The sequence below is a fragment of the Meleagris gallopavo genome, chromosome Z (genome assembly GCF_000146605.3).
Source record: "Meleagris gallopavo isolate NT-WF06-2002-E0010 breed Aviagen turkey brand Nicholas breeding stock chromosome Z, Turkey_5.1, whole genome shotgun sequence".
Classification (NCBI taxonomy): Eukaryota; Metazoa; Chordata; class Aves; order Galliformes; family Phasianidae; genus Meleagris; species Meleagris gallopavo.
In genome coordinates, this window is record NC_015041.2 from 21,011,492 (window position 1) to 21,030,142 (window position 18,651).

The 18,651-nt window shown below is 37.4% G+C and overlaps 1 protein-coding gene across 1 annotated transcript in view; it reads left to right on the plus strand.

The window, feature by feature from the left end:
• The window catches only part of HOMER1 (homer scaffold protein 1), a 66,345-nt gene that overhangs the window by 33,860 nt on the left and 13,834 nt on the right, over positions 1-18,651 (plus strand). The window contains exon 5 of the mRNA XM_010725516.3: positions 7,270-7,426. Coding sequence (XP_010723818.1) covers positions 7,270-7,426 — 157 coding nt within the window. The remainder of the gene's footprint in view (positions 1-7,269; positions 7,427-18,651) is intronic.

Here is an 18,651-nt window from a genome sequence, read left to right on the forward strand (position 1 = left end):
TGAGGACAAATCTTTATTTTTTTCAGAATACATGATGAAATTTTAGGTCTCCAAGGTTTTAATGTTTGCGAAAAATCATAGGAATTAATTAGCTGTGCTTGCTCTTGCAAATGGCTAAAAATTATAAAACAGAGTTATTGATTTTGTTTTATGCTGTATGACCTTCATGAAAAGATAGCATAGTGTCTCCTTGTTGAATGAAATTAAATGACTAAGACAAAAATGAGATCTTCTTAAAATGAAAAAATTAAGATTTTCTTAGTGCTGTCATGATATTCAGACTAAATGCAAGTCTTCCACATTCTGAAATGATGTTTAAAAGACATGCATTAAATGCTAATAGTGTAAATTTAATGAAAACCAGACTTTGAATGTCACTTTTATAAATCCATCCAGAGTTCAGTAGCAGACAGTGCAAGAAGCTTAGAATGTTTCTTCATTGATTCTGTGTGGAAGAGTGACTCTTCTCTTTTTACCCCACTTTAACATGGGTCAGGAATAGGATTTAAATCCTGATGGGTAAGAACTGTAGTTGAAGCATTCATTTTGTGTTAATACCCAATCTTCTCCATCCTATGGAGTACCTTTCCAGGATACTACAATTGACTCCTGGTGTTTCAGAAAGCTGTGCACATCACCATACTTGGGCATTTTTGTCTCTAGCTTTGTTATCTTTTGGAAGAATGTAATTCTGAGATACGGTGAAAAGTGTTTCCATGAAGTATTTCCTTCTTAAAAATAATAAAATTTAGTTGAGGTCTGTTTCTCAGTGATAAGCTTCCATGCTGAAAACCTGTCTGCCTTGTGGTGGTTTCAGTAGGTCCTGTGATGAATTAAGACTGTCTAATGAAGTACAGTACCTGGATTTGAGTGGTAGGAGATAAGTAGGATACAGCCACTGATTTTCATTGTGTAGTCATGTGCCGCACAGTGAAAGGAGTTGAAAGGAATCTGTGTCATTATTCAACCTCTTTGGTCAGCTTCATCCATCAAGTCTCTTCTGCAAAGATTTTGACCTTTCTGCAGTGCAAGACAAGAGATGCCAAATAACAGAACTGTTGCAACAGTTGTCTATAGCAACATCAAAGAGTCAGCTTTTCTGTTCATGGGCTACATGTGTGCTTTAGATAATTTAGAACTTGATCAAACTGAAAGGGTAGATGCAAATAAAAAGTCATGTATGAAACACCTTGAAAGAGAAAGCTGTAACATCTTCATAGGCACTTCTAATCCAAATTTCAGAAAAGGATTCTGCATTTCTGTCATCTGCACCGAGAAAGGACTTAAGAGCTCAAGGATACTGAATATCTCCTCACTTCAAATATGCTTCTGAGCCTCCTTTTTGCTACAGCACGAATTTATCATTTAAACTGTGTGTGTTACTCCAATCTGTAGAGCTGATTCACAACTAAGTTTCTTTTGTTTTGTGCTGATGTAACTCCATTGAGATCATATGGATATTCCTTGTCCCACATGGAAGAGCATATATTTCATGCTTAGTTAATATTCCTACTTCTCTCCCCAGGGTACCTATCTTCCTTTGCTAAAAATTCTTGTGAATGCTCTAATTAAGAATAAAATCTTTTTTGAATATTAATTAGCTTTTCATCATCCTCACTGAAAATATTTAACTCAAAGCAATTTCCTGGTAATTATCTCTTGATTATAACTTTGAGAAGACTTAACATTTATTAGAATAAATTCCAGGTTATCAAATAACATTTCCTTTTGCATGTGTCCAGTTAATAGCAACTTCAGATAAAAACACAATCAGCAGCAGTCATGAAGAGATAGGCTTTTTTTTTTATTTCTTAGGCTTCCTACTTACAGAAACTGTCATTCCTTCCATAGCTTTCCCTGTTTTGCTGTTTTTTTACTTTCATGATTTAACTGTATGGTAGATGACCATGTCCCTCAAGCACACAATTGCAGTGTCTGAATTAAATCTACCATACTGTGTGTTTGAATCTATTAAGCCTGTACAAACAGCTTTGTACAACTTTATGTGACCAGGATTTTTCTTTGTTGCCTTTTCCTGGAATGGTGAGGTAGGACCTGATGCCTGTCTGCTCCACTGCTCTTCCTTCAGCTTTCTGTTTATTCTATGACTCCTAGTTAGGTATAATTGAATGCATGACCAAAGCTTTTCTATTTCCAAATTTGTTTTGAATATTTTAGAGAGAGGAAGACTTAAGAAATTTGAGTTTCATGCTACATAGCATGTGATACTTTGGACAAGCAGCAGGACAAACTCTAAAGACATCATGTTTTAATTCTTTCTATTGTGAAGTAGCTTTGAATAGATGGTCATAGGTAATACCCTTAGAAATCTCTGTAAATGGGTGAAATTCCCAAAATGCCTGTTTGAAATGTTTTCTAAATCAGGATGTGAATTGAAGACTTTAACTCCCCGTGTGAATAAAAGAGGATTTTTTTGAGCTTTCAGGAATACTTTGTGGCATGCTGCTATCATCCTCTGTTCCAACAGAGTCATCATCTGTGTCTAACAAAGTCATATCTGAATGGAAGCAGCTGCATCTGTAGCCCATTGCAGAGTCCTCACTCTTCCAACCCAGTACCTCGGTGTTATCTTGAGCTTATGAAGTTATCTTAAGTTGCCCTTTAAAGCTTACTGTCTTATCCTCACAGCACCATTTACAGTTTTTTTTTTACTAAGCTAGGAGTAGTAACTGTTCTCACAGCACTGTGGAAGAACATTTGCAGGACTTTATTTCGTATGACACATTTCGTAAGGATCTTTGGCAGAATTCCATTCCAGATTCACCCAAGGATTTTACGTAAATTCAAACTCTTCCTGTATGTTTCTGAAGGGAAGAAGAAGCTACACTGACTGATTTCACTAGAGCTATTTGATACTGTTTCAAGAGAGTAAAATCGTTACAAGTCCCCTTTGCTTCCCTGAGCTTGACGAGCTGCTCTGTACAGCTCACCAGCACAGCTGTCAGGAAGGATTGCTCTTACTTCCAGCATGGCTAACATGTTGCTAGCAGCCGGCTGATGTTCCTCTCCTGCTGACTGGTAGTGCCCACTCCGCCAGGCTCTTGGTCTGCTTCCAGCCACTATTTATAATCTGAACAGCAGCTGCAGAGACTGCTTCATTCATGTCTGTCAAATCTTGTGGAGCTAGTTACTATTACCAGATGCCAAATATTGTAGTGAAAGTACTCCAGTCTCCATTCAACCAAATTTCTCATTTCTGTCATCCCAAGACAGTGATGCTTGTCATACCTGTATGGTGCAGATCAGTGACAGCTAAAGAATGTACTTGCCCCTGACCCCTGACCCCTTGCCCCTGGTTTGCAACTGTGACTTCAGTAGAGTAGGAAATCCAACTTTTAAATTAATTCAGTTTAAAACAACGTGTCTAGTATATTTAAGCCATAGAATAGTAATAAAGCATAATTCTGCACACCCTTTACTTCTGTAAATCTAAAGTAAAGCTTAAACCGTGTTTTACAGTGCTGATATTGCCTACAGTGCAGCAAGTAATGAATAAGCAATATCTCAGAAAACATCTCTTGATTTGGACTGCTTTTGTTTCTTTGTTTCTTGAAGGCACCTGAAATAACTTCATTCTGAATACAGCTCATTAATGTGTGCTCCATGCCCCTGCCTGTGCAAGTCTTCTCCAACTGTCTAAACATAGTGACTGGAGATTTTAGGATTAATTTTCTGTAAGCGACCTACTTCACAGAGAAAGATTCTCATTTATAGCCTCTGGCACTCTATTCAGGTCACAGATGGACAGATAGCAGAGCTATTCCTCAGTGACTTACTGGAGTTATAACCAATACCCAGCGAGAACAGAGATCAGCTCAGTGTTAATTGGTCAGAATGCCTAAAGGTACGCAAGATCATTGAATCCTACTTTAATTTTCAGGGATGTCTCAGATATGCTATAGGATACTAGACAGTGCTTTGCTGTAGGAGTATGTTATAGCAGGGATGAAAGTACTGTGTGCTACAGAAGTGAAATATGTGATGTTGAAGCCTTTGCCTTGAAGGTGGACACCATGCACAGTTCTGGCTGTGGAGGTCTCAGATATTACTCACGTAAGAGATTCGATGGCCAACACCAAGGATCAGAGGTTCTGGGAATGTTTACTTGCTACGAAGTGCTCACAATCCCAAGAATAGTCGACACTGTGAAGATAATTCTACTTACAATCAGTATGATTTGAGCCTTTGTTATGGAAGCAATTTTTGTACATTGTGGTCAGTGAAAGCAATAATACTCCTGTTCTACTGTTAGCCATTACAGACCCATTTTCTCTTTTGTATTTGGTTTATACTTTGCCGCTGCAGAAGCAGTGATGCAGCTGTTTGTAAAGCAGCTTGTTATCTTGCATTCAGACACTCAGAATTTTCACAAAGGAAATGACTAGGCTTCATTTTCTGCTACAATACTTGTAAGCGCTCAGTAGAACATAGTTTTCATGATGAGAAACGGGCAACAAGCAGAAGAGTGAAGGATGTTTCTTTTTTTTGAAAAACCATCTTCAGACTTTAAGTGTGCCATGAATCCAGTGTTGTTAATTGTGACAGACCTGAAGAAATGTGTATTAAAATCATGGCAGTGCCAGTAAAAGAGTGCATGGCATCCAGCACACAACAAAAAAACATAGGCACATCAAATTCTTAAGCTGCATATGTTTGTGCTAGTGTCATCCTGTGTACACAGTTTGCTCTGCTCTTTGAGCTGCAGCGCAGAACACCTTTCAAGGTGTTCTGTCAGGAGCTGCATTGCTGTTTGGATCACTTTCACCATTGGATGCACGTTCCCATTTCATATGAACAAATGTATTTGGGTTTGTTTCAGATGTTTGCAGCCATTAAGACAACTGACATTTGGTATTTCCTATGATGCACTGTAATACATTGAGAGCAAAATCAATTCCTTTTAGCAAAATGCGTTTCAATCAGTGGTTAAATAAAAGGCTTTAAAGAGTATGTGTAGCCCTCCTATACCTATCCTGAGGGACTGCAGTGCTAGCCATGGGCTTGGTTGTGATTTTGAATTACCTGTTGTGTGCTTTCAGCTTCTGCACCTCTATGCTTCCCACCCCAGGTGTCAGCCCCAGCGTTTTCTCTCCTAAGAGAGAATTGCTGTTGAGCCTAAAGTTTGTCTTTCTCCTTCTTTACTCTGGAGCTGTAGATAAATTTGAACCAGTGTAGCCTTATAGGCATAGACCTTAATGCAGGTAATTTTAGTATGGTTTGAAAGCAGCCTGTTGTACGTTTTCTTTTATCTGTTCCTAAAATAATTAATTTCAATCTAAATAAGACCAGTTTTAATCAAAATAATCCACAAAGCATACTTCTTTTTTTCTCAATATGTTATTTGAAAAAGCTAAATCAGCACTCCTATAATTGGTTGCAAGCTATTTTAATCAGATTATGATTTTAAGAAGTATAGTAGTACAAAAAATAATCCATGCCTTTGATTCTTTGTTTTCTCATATTGATACCCACCACATTGTATTTATGTTGGAGAATGCGGAGTTCTATGAGAAGGAACAGAATAACCCTAAATAATTGAAAAGTTAGTTTTGTATTTGACAATACACAACAGACTGATTTAAGTAATATACTTCTATTTCATGGAGCAATAGTACTATCTGTAAAAGATATTGCATGAACCTGTTGGTGTGGTCATTTGTTTGCAAGATCAGAACATCCAGAAAGAAATGGGAATGTGATGATGAACTAGGATTTTCACAGAATTTGTTGATATGATGTGCTGTTGTAGATGAAAATTTGATAAGAGAAACAGAAACGTAGACATTGCTTCTTTAATATGTGAGTCAGTGTTCCCTGATGGAATGTGATTATTGTTACATTAGTTTAGTCATTTAAATTTAAAATTTCTGGTGGCAAACTTCTAATTAGTTGAATAGTTCATGCAATGCTAGAACAATTTGAAAGAACTCATGTTCCCCTTCTGAAAGAACTTGTATTCCTGTTCACGGGGACGTAACAATATATTTGGAAGAAAATGCTGGAGCATGGAAAAATCAGACATCCTGTGTTAGTGAAACAGTGAATGTGATCTGAATGGATAATGAATATTACTTGGTGACTGGCTTTGAACACCTCAGGAAGTTTTCTAAGAATCATTGTGTTTCTGAAACGTGCTTTTGTGGGACAGGCTATACATATGCAATTACAAAAAAAGAAACCTAGTGGGTAAAATGGTGGCAGAATGTTTCATTGCTTCTATATGCAAAGTTCAAATAAACCTATAAATTTAAATGCAAAATATAATTAAACATATTGCATTATAATAATTAGGAATAGACTATAATAATTACAATTCACTTTATATGCAAAGTCATTTTGACCAGTGTTACAGATAATTGGGTTTCAATGATGCTTTTAATAGTAAGCCAATTAGACAAAAGGAATTATTTTCTCTCTGTACGTTCCATGTAGGTGCTCCTCACATGCTGTTGTCTTTATAAAAGTAAACAATGATGACTTGTTTGAATACTAATACATTCACCTGATATGTCTGACATTTTTTTTCCTTTGCATACTCAGTGTAAGGATGGAGTCTACAGATGATGGATGACTAATTAACTTTGAAAACTAAAGACCTATATTTGCTCAGATAATAACTAAACTATAGGCAGGAATTGTTCCTCCATAAGCTGCTCAATAAACCCCACCACCAGAATTCAACTTGCGGCAATGGAAAAATATCTTTGTGCTTCTTGATCTTTAGCTTCTTTGCCAATATTACTGAAGTATATTTAATACTATTATGATATTGAAATTTAAGATCTTCAAACTTGAAGTATAAATTAATTTTAAAAAAGGAAGTATAAAGTATATGTCAGTCACAGAAGGCTTGCATTAGGGCTACTAAGCTGTAGCTCCAAAGCACTACATTATCTCTCTTTATCTTGTGACAGATCTCTTTCTACAATATCTTTCATTAAGGAATAGGTTGAAAAAGCACTTAATACATACATGTTAAAATGATGATTAATCATATGCATATTGTAAAATTACGAGATGTGGCATTTGTGAAGCTGGTGTGTATTTCATCATCCTTAACATTTTATTAAAACAAAATAACTGTTGAGCTGAGAGATTAGAGGTTGTTTTCCAGTAATGATATATTTATATTAAAAATTCTGTTGATGACTATTTTTTGCATTTAAAGCTTAGATATTTGAGCACTTGCATTCTCATTTGAACATTTAGTCATAGGGGTGTCTGAGCATTCTCATTCTTTTCTTGCAGTTCGACAATCAGCAAGCACTGGGAGGCAGAACTGGCCACGCTCAAGGGTAATAATGCTAAGCTCACAGCAGCCCTGCTGGAGTCCACTGCCAATGTAAAACAATGGAAACAACAGCTTGCTGCATATCAGGAGGAAGCAGAACGTCTTCATAAGCGGGTAAGTCAAGTCATTGAGACGGAACTACTGTTGAATATATTTACTCATATTGAAATAGAACAAATAAGCGTAATGTTGAAGATTTAGGTAAATCTTTGACACAAACAATAATGATCACTTTAAAGCACATGGAGTTTCTCAGGAAGTTCTTTTCTATCAGTTCCTTTTCTGTAGAGGATTTTGTTGCAGCAAAAGTTACCTAAGCTGTGAACCATAGAACATCTTTTCCAGTATTCACTCTTCATTTTATGTCAGCTGCATCATATTTGTTTCAGGGCCTTCCCCATAGAATGCTATGGAGTCATTACATTCAGCGTCCTCTTGCCTTTAAGCCTGTAGAAATGTGACATCAGATCTGTAAGTTAAAGAAGTCTCCTGTAGTTTCCAGGGGTGCTGAAGCCCAACAGCTTCCTTTTGTCCTTGCACCCAAAGAAAACTGAGCACAGGATCAAGCTCACAATGTGCAATTAAAGATCTGTTCCTGCTTTTATACAAAAAGAACAGAATCCCATTCTCTACACTTTCGCAGAAGTCTTTTGACAAACCATAAGTTAGAGCATAGTGCAGGTAGGAGTACAAGTCTTCTGGTAGGAATAAAGAGTATGCAAGGTTGAAGTCCGCATTGTGAAAACAAGTATACAATTTCTCTTCTCTTTTCCTATGTAACACTTAATATATTGTTATAAGTCATTCTCTTTTATCCACATGAATTTGTAATTGTAGCTTAAGACATAATTCTGTGCAAAGTGAAGGCATTCATAAGGCATGTATGGAGGAAACATGTACTTGGGGGAAATTTATTAGAGTTTTGTTAATATCAAGAGATTAACTTAAGTCAAGGGAAAAAAAAAAAGAAAAAAAAAGGACCTTGTTGTGATTTAACCCGGAAGGTCGCTGAGCTTCACACAATTGTTCACTCACTCTTCCCCTTCCCAACGGGATGTGGAGAGAATAAAAAAAGATGAAGTAGAATTTGTGGGTTGAGAGAAAACTATTTACTAAGATAGAGAAAAGGAAAAGGATAATAATTATGACAAATGTATATGTATATAGTAAGTGATGCATAAGTAATGGCTCACTATTCCCCGACTGATGCTCAGCTAGCCCCCCTATCAGTAGAAGAGAGCAAGATGAACTCACACCCCCTTGAAAACTCCTTCCACTTGATGTCATATGGTATGTCATATGGCAAGCTAAGCCAGCTGTCCTAATTCTTTTCCTTCCCAGCTCCTTGGACCCTTTGCTGAGAATGGCCTTGGCTCTATGCAATACTGCTTAGCAGGCAACTATAATCATTGGTGTGTAATATTGTTTTTCTCCTAGAAATAAAACAGCATCATACCAGACACTTTGAAGAAAACAATTCCATCCCAGCTGAAACTAAGACAGATGGAACTGAGCTTGTTTAGCTTGGAGAAGAGAAGGTTCTGGGGAGAACTCATTGTGGCCTTCCAGTACTTACAGGGGGCATATAGACAGGAGGAAGAACGACTGTTTACAAGGCTGGGTAGTGATAGGACAAGAGGCAGTGGTTTTAAACTGAGAAATGAGGGGTTTAGATTGGATATTAGGAGGAAGTTTTTCACACAGAGGGTGGTGACGCACTGGAACAGGTTGCCCAGAGAGGTTGCGGATGCCCCATCCCTGTAGGCATTCAAGGCCTTACAGACATAGCAGGGGGGTTGAAACTAGATGATCGTTGTGATCTTCTTCAACCCAGGCTGTTCTATGATTCTATATATTTTTGTGCATGAAAACAATATTCTTGAATAAACTGACAGATGGGAAAGGTCAAGTACAAACACAGCAGACCTTTTAATTTGATTTTATATGCTGAACTCTATTGGACAAAATAAGATAAGGAAACTGTGGTTAGCCAAAATTGCAAAAGGTTCTCTCAGACCTGCACTGAACCTGTCCAGTGAAGGCTTTCAGTACTTGAAGTTAGTAGTCACTGAGAAGTTTGACAGAAAATAACCCCATTTGTGTTCCAGCTTGTCCTCATATATCAGAGAGTGTAGGGGTGGCTAGGCTTAGATTCTGGGTGATGTCCAGTTCAAAACTCTAAGTCTGATCACATTCAGTAGAGCATTATCACAATTATGTATTCAGAAGTAGCGCACTGCCCAATTCATCTAGTCATGTTCAAATGGGCTCTCACAATGACCCTTAAGGAATTTGTCTGCATGAGACTGTCAATGGCTGGATGAGTGAACAGTGCAGTTTATTAAAGGAATAGGAATACAGGTTATTTTCGATTGCTGTTGGTAAATGAGCTGTGTGCAAAGCATGTGAGGTTGACTAAAAATAAGGATAATGTGGCCAACTGCAAGTGCATTAAATTAGGGAATAACTGTACAATGTATTCCTAAGTTTCCCATGGGCAGTACTCAGCATAACTCTGTTTCCAAGTGTTATCCAATAGGTGTCCCCATGGGGAGGAAGGGAAACTCAGCCCATTGACTGATCTTAGAAGTCAGCAGTGGTATCTTCCCTTCCATTTCTCTTCTCTTTAGGCATTTGTATACTGTTTTCTTACTTTATGATGGAGCTTGAGTGACTCTAGTCAAACAGAAAGGTGGAAAACTGCTGGTTCATCGCTGGCTCACTACAAGGCAGCTTATCAGTTCCAATAGTATCACTGTGTCCCCATCCCTGAAAAGATTATGGAGTCTGGTCATGGGTCCTCCACTCTGCTCTGCCCTCCATGCTACTTTTTCTTAGTATCATCTCACCTAGTGTTTGCTAACAGCTAAGGCTGCAGGTCACATTAGGGAACAATCATGGAACAGGTTATCCACCACATTCCATGCTGGGGTGCACTTTCTGTCAAGAAGTGGATATTTCAGTATGTCACTTCCAGTAAATATTCTACACAAGAACAAGCATCCTGTTAGTATGTGGGTGAGAAATTCTGCAGGCTTCAACTAACCTTCTCCTAACTCCAGAAGGGTAGCAAGAATTCCCATGACCTGAGAAACCATAGCAAATATCAGGCTGTTGGGAATGTCCTATATCTGGACTGAATTGAAACAATAATCTTGCAATCCCTTGCTAAATGAATTTAATTGGGAAGAATGACATTTTGCAACAGACCCTAACTGCATGTGTTCATCTGTCTAGATGAAATGCATGAAGTGTATTTAAAACTGGTGCTTTTTTTGCAAATTGTTTCCAATTCAAGAGATTGGCAGATGATGGCAAAATTGCTTTGCTTCAGAAAGATTCTGTTGAGGCACAAGCTCAATATATGTTTGTATGGAGAGGCTTTCATTTGTCTTACATAAGCATCCCCTTTGGAATGGTGGAAGCTCTAACCTGCGGTTCAGTTTTGTGAATGAAAGATAATAGTCATAGTTAATAAATTTATCTAAATTATAAACTTATCTTATGATTACTACACTGCAGAATTTCATGTGGATTTGAACACTAGATAGGTTTTACAGTGAATAACTTTTGCTAAAATATAGACATAATGAAGTGGCATTCTTCATAATAATATGTATAAATAACTTCAGTGGCAAAGAGGAGACAGTGCAGTTCTGATCTAACAAAGATAAAAAAAGTAAAACAAAACAACAGCAGTAACTGAATTTCCTGCCCACTGCTGAAACACCCATGAGACAAGATGAGCAAGTTGTGATGATAGATGATCCCTTTTTCTTCACATTGCTGTCCTGTTATTGGCAATCACTATTAGCTACATTCATTAGTAGATGATTATTTGTCGTCTTTGTAACTTCTGCCAGACAAACTTCCTGCACTTATTTTGTATTTCTGAAGGAAAATAAAATTCTGTAACATGGGATCATCTACACTGTGCCCTTACAGTCATCATCTACATGCTTGTATTAAAGCATATATTTCCTGTAATTGCTGACCACCGGACTTACTGATGTCTTGCATATCTCTGTGCTTAGGGCTCTCAGGTGTGTGTAAATCATTACAGGATAGTTCATCAAGAGTACTGCTCTGTATTGGAATTGCTTTAAGAGAAATATAGGCTTGGCTAACACTGTAAATCAAACTCTCTAGGCGAAAGTGTACATCGATCATCTCATAATACAAAATACATAATACAAAAGCTGTTCTACCCCATGTGTTGGAAACTGATCTTTCAATTTGAAATAGTGCTCCATTTCAGAAAGGAATTGCAATACAGATATTTCTCCATTACACATACAGAAAATGTGCTTGTGAAATGCTGCATTTGGATACTATTGGCTATGGTACATTCAGTAGCAAGGAATGTAACTTGTATGATGTAATCATTCTGTTTGGTTTATCGTAGAATTATAGAATTACAGAATAGCTTGGATGGGAAGGGACCTTAAGGCTCATCCAGTTCCAATTTCTTCCTAACCTCTAACCTAAATCTCTCATCTTTTAGCTTAGAGCTGTTACAGCCATAATTACACACTATGACAGAGTGTCTCTCCACAGCTTTCTTCTAATCCCCTTCAAGTACTGGAAGGCCACAATGAGATCTCACCACAGCCTTCTCTTCATCTGAACAAACCGCTGCTGCTTCAGCCTTTTATCTTAGAAGAGGTGCTCCAGCCCTCTGATTTTCTGGACCTGCTCCAACAGCTCCACATTTGTCTTGTGCTGGGGGCCCCAGATCTGCATGCAGTATTCCAAAGAGGGCCTCATGACGGTGGAGTGGGACAACAACCTCCCTATTTCTGCTGGCGAGCCCTCTTTTGATGCAGCCCAGGATGCAGTTGGCCTTCCAGGCTGCAAGCGCATGCTGCTGGCTCATGTCCCATTTTTTGTCCACCAGAACCCTCAAGTCTTGTTCTAAATGAGTTCTTATCAAAGAATCATAGAATCCCTAGAATTGGAAGGAACCATTAAGGATCATCTAGTACAACTCTTCTGCAGTGAACAGGGACATCTACACCTAGATCAGGTGCTCAGAACCCGGTCCAGCCTGACCTTGAATGTCTCCAACGATATGATATCTACCATATCTCTGGACAATCTATTCCAGTGTTTCACTTCTTACTGTAAAAAATTATTTTCCTTATATCCAATCTAAATCTCCCCTCTTTTAGTTTGAAACCATTTCCCATTGTCCTGCCACCACAGACCCTGCTAAAGAGTCTGTTCCCTTCTTTCTTATATCCCTCCTTTAGATACTGAAAGGCCAAACTCAGGTCTCCCTAGAGCCTTCTCTTCTCGAGGCTGAACAGCCCCAGCGCTCTCAGCCTTCCTCACAGAGAAGATATTCCATCCCTTGGATCATTTTTCTGGCCCTAATCTGGACACTGTCCAACAAATCCATGTCTCTCCTGTACTCAGTCTGTACACGTGTCTGATATTTATCTGTTAAGCTGTGGAATCCATCTCCCCTGACATTATAAAAGTTACTTATCATGTCTAAGATGTTGATCTTTTATATATATATATATATAATTCATAACAGAAAATATAGAAACAAAAACGTAAATAAGTGCGCTAGTGTAAGAAGACTTACTAATATAGTCTGTAAATTTGCTTCTGTAAGTGCTTGTCCATCTCCATAATATAATCATCTAGATAGTCCTCTACAAATGCTTTTAGTCAAATGAGACAAAATCCATCTTTATTTCACAGTACTACAGAATCATTTTACATGGAAAGGAACTTGCAACTTACCTTGGCCAACTCCACACTGAAAGCATGGCCAACTTTGAAGTTAGATACAGCTCCAGGCTTGAACAGGCTACTAAGAACCATGATTCAAGTCCTGGAAAATGGTGAATCCAGAGTGCCTCTGCACAACCTGTTCCAATGTTTTTCCGCCCTGTTTTCCTAATATCTATTGGAGTTGGCCATGCTGAAACTTGCATATGATACCAATTCGAAAGTGAAATGCTGTTTGATCCAAAAGGAACTGTGTTGAAAATGGGTGAATAAATGATTTATAGAAATACTTACAGAAAAATTTCCTTCAAGGAGAAAGAAAATTTGGGAAATTAGTTTGTGTGTTTAGCTGTAATGTAGTTGTTGTTTTGTATGCACAAGATGGCTATTACATCATCTTGCCTGCTGGAGAAGAAAGATGTGAGTACATCTCCATGCAGTAGATAAATATACTCATAAAGGTCATAGTTTTGTATAGAATAGACCAGCTTCCAAAATTAAGAACTGTACTTCCAGCTCTAGCTCCTATGTTTAGTGCAATTTAATAATATATTTTGTGGTTTATATATAATTCAATTGTGGCTTTAGGTTTGGTACCTGAGTCATCTATCTGCAAGACACAGCAGACTCATATCCTCTGTCAAGAGTGGTAAGGGGAAGTAATGTAGTGTATATTAGTAAATATATATTAGTAAATTTTATGTTATTATTTCTGTTTTTAGTTTTCTCTTTATATAAATAGCCTTAAAGATAGCCTTATTTACATAAATAGTTGCCTCCTTTATATAAATAAAGTCTTTTTGCTGCTAATACTATTTATTATAGGAAGATCTTATGGTACCTTTTTCATCAGTTTCAAGTTTGTGGTAATTTACTTACAGACATTCTTTTGTTTTACTTTATATCTCACTCATAGTTTCTGTTATTCACTGTGATAAAATGATCTTCTGGTTCATACAATCATAGGGGTTGGAAAAGTCCTTCGAGATCACTGTGTCAAACCATTAACTTACCTACTGGAGTCTCATCACTAAATCTTGTCTGTTAGTGCTACATCCGAATGTCTCTTAACTACGTTCAGGAATGAGAATCCACCACTTCCCTGGGCATCCCATTCCCATGCTTGGCCACCATCTCTGTGAAGGAATTCTTCCTGTTGTCCAATCCAGACCTCACATCTGGAGGCACAACTTGTTATGGGCATTTCCTTGTATCCTAACTTGTTGCCTGAGAAAAGAGACGGACATCTGCCTTGCAGCAACGTCTTTCAGTATTTGTAGAGAGCAAAGAGTTCTCCCTTGAGCCTCCTTTTCTCCAGATTCAATCTCAGTTCCCTCTGCTGCTCCTCTTTTTTTTTCTCTAGTCCCCTCATCAGCTTTGTTGCACTTCCCTGAACACATTCCAGTGATTCCATATCCTTGAAGTGGGGAGCCCAAAAATGAACATAGTTCTCCAAGTGTGGCCTCCCCGCTGCCAATTACAGTTCCCTATCCCTGCTGGGCATACTGCTTCTGATACAAGCCAGGATACCACTGGCCTTCTTGGCAACGTGGGTGCACTCCTGGCTCGTGTTCAACCGGCTGTTGACCAGCACCCCTGGGTGCTTGCTAGGCAGCTTTGCATCCACTTTTCCCCAAGCCTATGCTACTGCACAGCTATGTTATGACCTGGCGTTTAGCCTTGTTGAATGCCATATAGTTGAATGAGGCTCATCAGTTCATCCTATCCAGGTCCCCCTGCAGAGCTTCCCACTCTCATGCAGTACTCATTGCAAGCTTTGCTTTTTAAGATGTTTTAAATTACTACAAACCCAACAACTCTACAGCTTCCTGAAGGGAGGACATGATGAGGAGAGGTTTGGCCTATTCTACCAGGCAACAAACAGGACCTGAGGAAATGGCCACAAGTTGTACCAAAGGAGGTTTAGGTTAGACATAAGGAAGAACTTTTTCTCTCAGAGTGGTCAGGCACTGGAATGGCCTGCCCAGGGAGGTGATGGAGTCGCCATCCCTGGCAGTGCTCAAGAGGCGTCTGGATGAGGAGCTATGAGATATGGGTTAGTGCTTGTGGTAACAGTGGCAGTGGGAGGATGGTTGGACTAAATGATCTTGCAGGTAGTTTCCAACCTTGCGATTCTATGATTCTATGATTTTTTATTCTGCAACTGCTTTAAATTTGACTGAAATAGTTTTTCTTTGTATCATAGTTTACACTTTCTAAATGATAGAGACAAAACTGTAACGTCTCTGTATTTGATTCTGATGGCATAAAAAAAAATCATTTAGTATTTTTTTCCTAATTAAGATTTTCTCATCTATCAATTCAGTTTCTCACATTAAACCACATTTATTTGCTTTCTCTGAGCTTTTATCTTCTTTCTCCTGTTTGTTTTCTGCACTAATAATGCCTGGAGCTGAGGAGAAATAGAATACAGATTCAGTGTGACTGATTGTAAAGGTCTCAGTAAATTAAAGTTTTGTGTTCTCTTCTGATATGTTATGAGCTTAAGTCAGAAATATCAGAAATATTGTATATTGCTATTTTGTCAGACATATTTTTCAAAAGTTCACTGAATTCTTGTATGGATTTTTCCTTCTAATAAATAGATAATAATTTTGAGAAGACATGATGCCCAATCAAGACTTGACTTAACATAGTCAAGAGCTAGAACTGAGAGTTCTAAACTTCCTGTCCTCTAATCTGCTCAGAAGCAGAAGAATAGAGATTTCCCTTAAACAGGGCTGGGGAGCACTCCTACGCATCCTGTGTTGCTTTCTGAAATCAAAAAGAGGCTCATTAGCTTAGAACAGCTTTGTAACAAGAAATAAATAAATCTGAAGTAGCTACTTAGACAAATAAAATAGCATTGATACTAACATTAATCTTGGTGTCATAGAAAGGAGAGGATTGAATGGTGATATGAATTACGGAAAGTAAGCCAAAGTTTCACCTTTGTCAAGTAAAAAATGGAAACTATGCATTTCTTGCATGCTAGCTGCTAAAGTAAATCATCCTTTGACACTGGGCAATGACACAGTCTAGTAACACCACTGCATACTAAGAATGTTATAATTCTTGAAGACCATTCATCTGCAGGAAAAGAAAGCTCTAATGCCATCGTGAAGGGAAGTGATTGAGTTCTTGGGTATTTCTAAAAGATAGTTCTAAAAGAGGTAAATTCCTGAATTCTAGGTTGTCATTTTTCCAAAATTTCTTAGGAAATAAGATAAGGTTATCTTATTATATTCTGGTTTGCTCATCCAGTGAATGAAATGAGTATGAATAAGTCTTGTGCAGTCATCAAGAACAACTGACAAATAATGTACCTTGATTTCACTGTTATTAAAGGAAACTTTAAAGCAGACACTGAAAAAATGCATGAGCATACATTAATACCACCATTTTACTGGGCCATTTCTATGCTACTTAAAGAAAACAAGATTCTTTAAAATATGGTTTAACTATCTTTAAAGAGGAATGGGACTCCATATAAGTCATCTTTACAGACCCTTATCAGTAACCTTTTCATTTTCATCATCTGCATTAATAACTGAATAACCAAGATTCAATTTTAAACATGCAGATGTATAATTGCTTGCTGGTTTATAGCTAATATTGTGGACTTCTCACCTGCTGAGAAGTCAGCGTTCGTTTATTAGCAGCAGTGTGAGGTTACTGTGACTGTTTGGCCTTATGTGAGTGAGGAAGGAAATTTCCTAAAATTGGAAATATGAAATAAGGTGACAGAAAGTTTGTTAACAAGAAACTGGTGAATGGAATTTTAATTAAAAAAATAATAATACTGACAGAACAACCATTTTTTGTGAGATGTCCTTCTCTTGTCATTCTCCCTCCTCTTGCTAAAGAACAGCCTGAGCTTACATTAGATTTAAATTTAGAATGATTGATTAAAGAAAAAATTGTCCAAGTTTAACTTCCTTCCTAAATTAATTTAATTCACATGTGAGTCATGTGGCGCCATTTGTTTATTTTGCAGGGTAAGTATGGTTAGCTTTGCTATTTAATTGAAATAGTAGGATTACCATTTTGCTAGCATTTTTTAATGCATTTGATTGAAACAAATGAGTGTACCACTTGATGAGTTGTGAGTGCACAGAAAATGGACAAATCAATACTTTTACATATATGTTCTATTCATCTGGAATTGCAGTCAAATTCTTGTTGTGCTTTAAATCTTGAAAGAAAAAAAAGTAAGGTAGTTCTTGCCCAAGTTACATTAAATGGTTGTAACTAGTGACCAAATGTTCAACAGAGGTGTTCTGAGGAATATTAAAAGGTTAGAAACAACATAGTAAGGTCTGGAAAAGCTGATTTTTACAACTGTTATACTCAAGTTTCTAGAAGGTACGTGGGAAAATAACTTTTAATTTTTGAAATTATAATATATTGCTAAAAGAAGAGTTTCTGATTTAGAAGAGGCAATAATTATCTGCTTAAGGTCTGTTATCCTCACAGTGGAACTAGTTTCTAATATAAAGAAATCCAGAGTGGTATTTTAAAAATGCTTGAGAAAAGCCTTGTGAAGAGTGGCCATCTTTGTGTGATACTAGGAGATAAGTAAAGGAGAAAAGCCAAACATTTTGTTCCAAGTATGTATTTTCCTGTCAGATACACATTTTGCTCCCCAAGCCTATTTCAACTATCCTAAATTTCATATTGCTTTTCTTACTGGCTTTTGTTGGCTAGCACATTCTCTCAGGTCCCTTTCCTAATACTAATAGTCCACGTATAGTCTTTATCGAGATCCAATCCTTGTTTAATGCTTCAAATTTCTTAAAAAGAGAGTCCTTTTTCACACATAGCGGGTGAATCAGGTAATGGTTGTTTTATTTCCTGAAATCAGAAAGTGAAGCCTGCTTTTTTTATGGAAAGTTAGTGAATTGAAGGCAAGTCTTATATGTCTTTTTCTGTTTGCCTTGTTTACTTTTAGAGGAGATTTCCATCAGTCTGGGAAAGTTTAAAGAAATGTTTTTACTTAAAGGTCCATCATCTGCTTCTTCATCATCATTCCAAAACTCCATTGCAGAATAAGGAGATTACAGGACTTGAAGTCCTCAGGATTAAAGGATGACCTATCTGTACCATGTTTGCTATTGCAGGTGTTTAATGAAATGGTCAGATAGCTGGAAAAAATACTTGCTACTTGGATTGCAGACAAAGAGATGTTCCCTGAAGTTAGTATCAGAATTATCAGTTCAAAAAACAAATTCATGGCTGATGCTCAGAGCATTGAGTACACCTCCTATATTTTTGGATACTCCTACTGCAGTTTCATTACTTTCTTCACAAAAATCAAGCAAATGATGGATTATTCTTCTTTCACTCTGCACACAATAGAACTGTGGAAAATACTCTGATATTTTCAAGACTTGAGGCTTCAGTGCCCATAGAGAAAAATGTGTCCTTTTCAGCAAAATCTTTAGTTGATTTATCAATTGAAGAAAAATAATATATTGTTGTTAATTCACAAAAATTCTTTCTTCCCCCAGGTTCTCATTTAATCTATGGGTAAATCTTGGAAAATGACAAGAATAAATTTGATGTCAGAAACGATCTATCTGAATAATACTTCATTT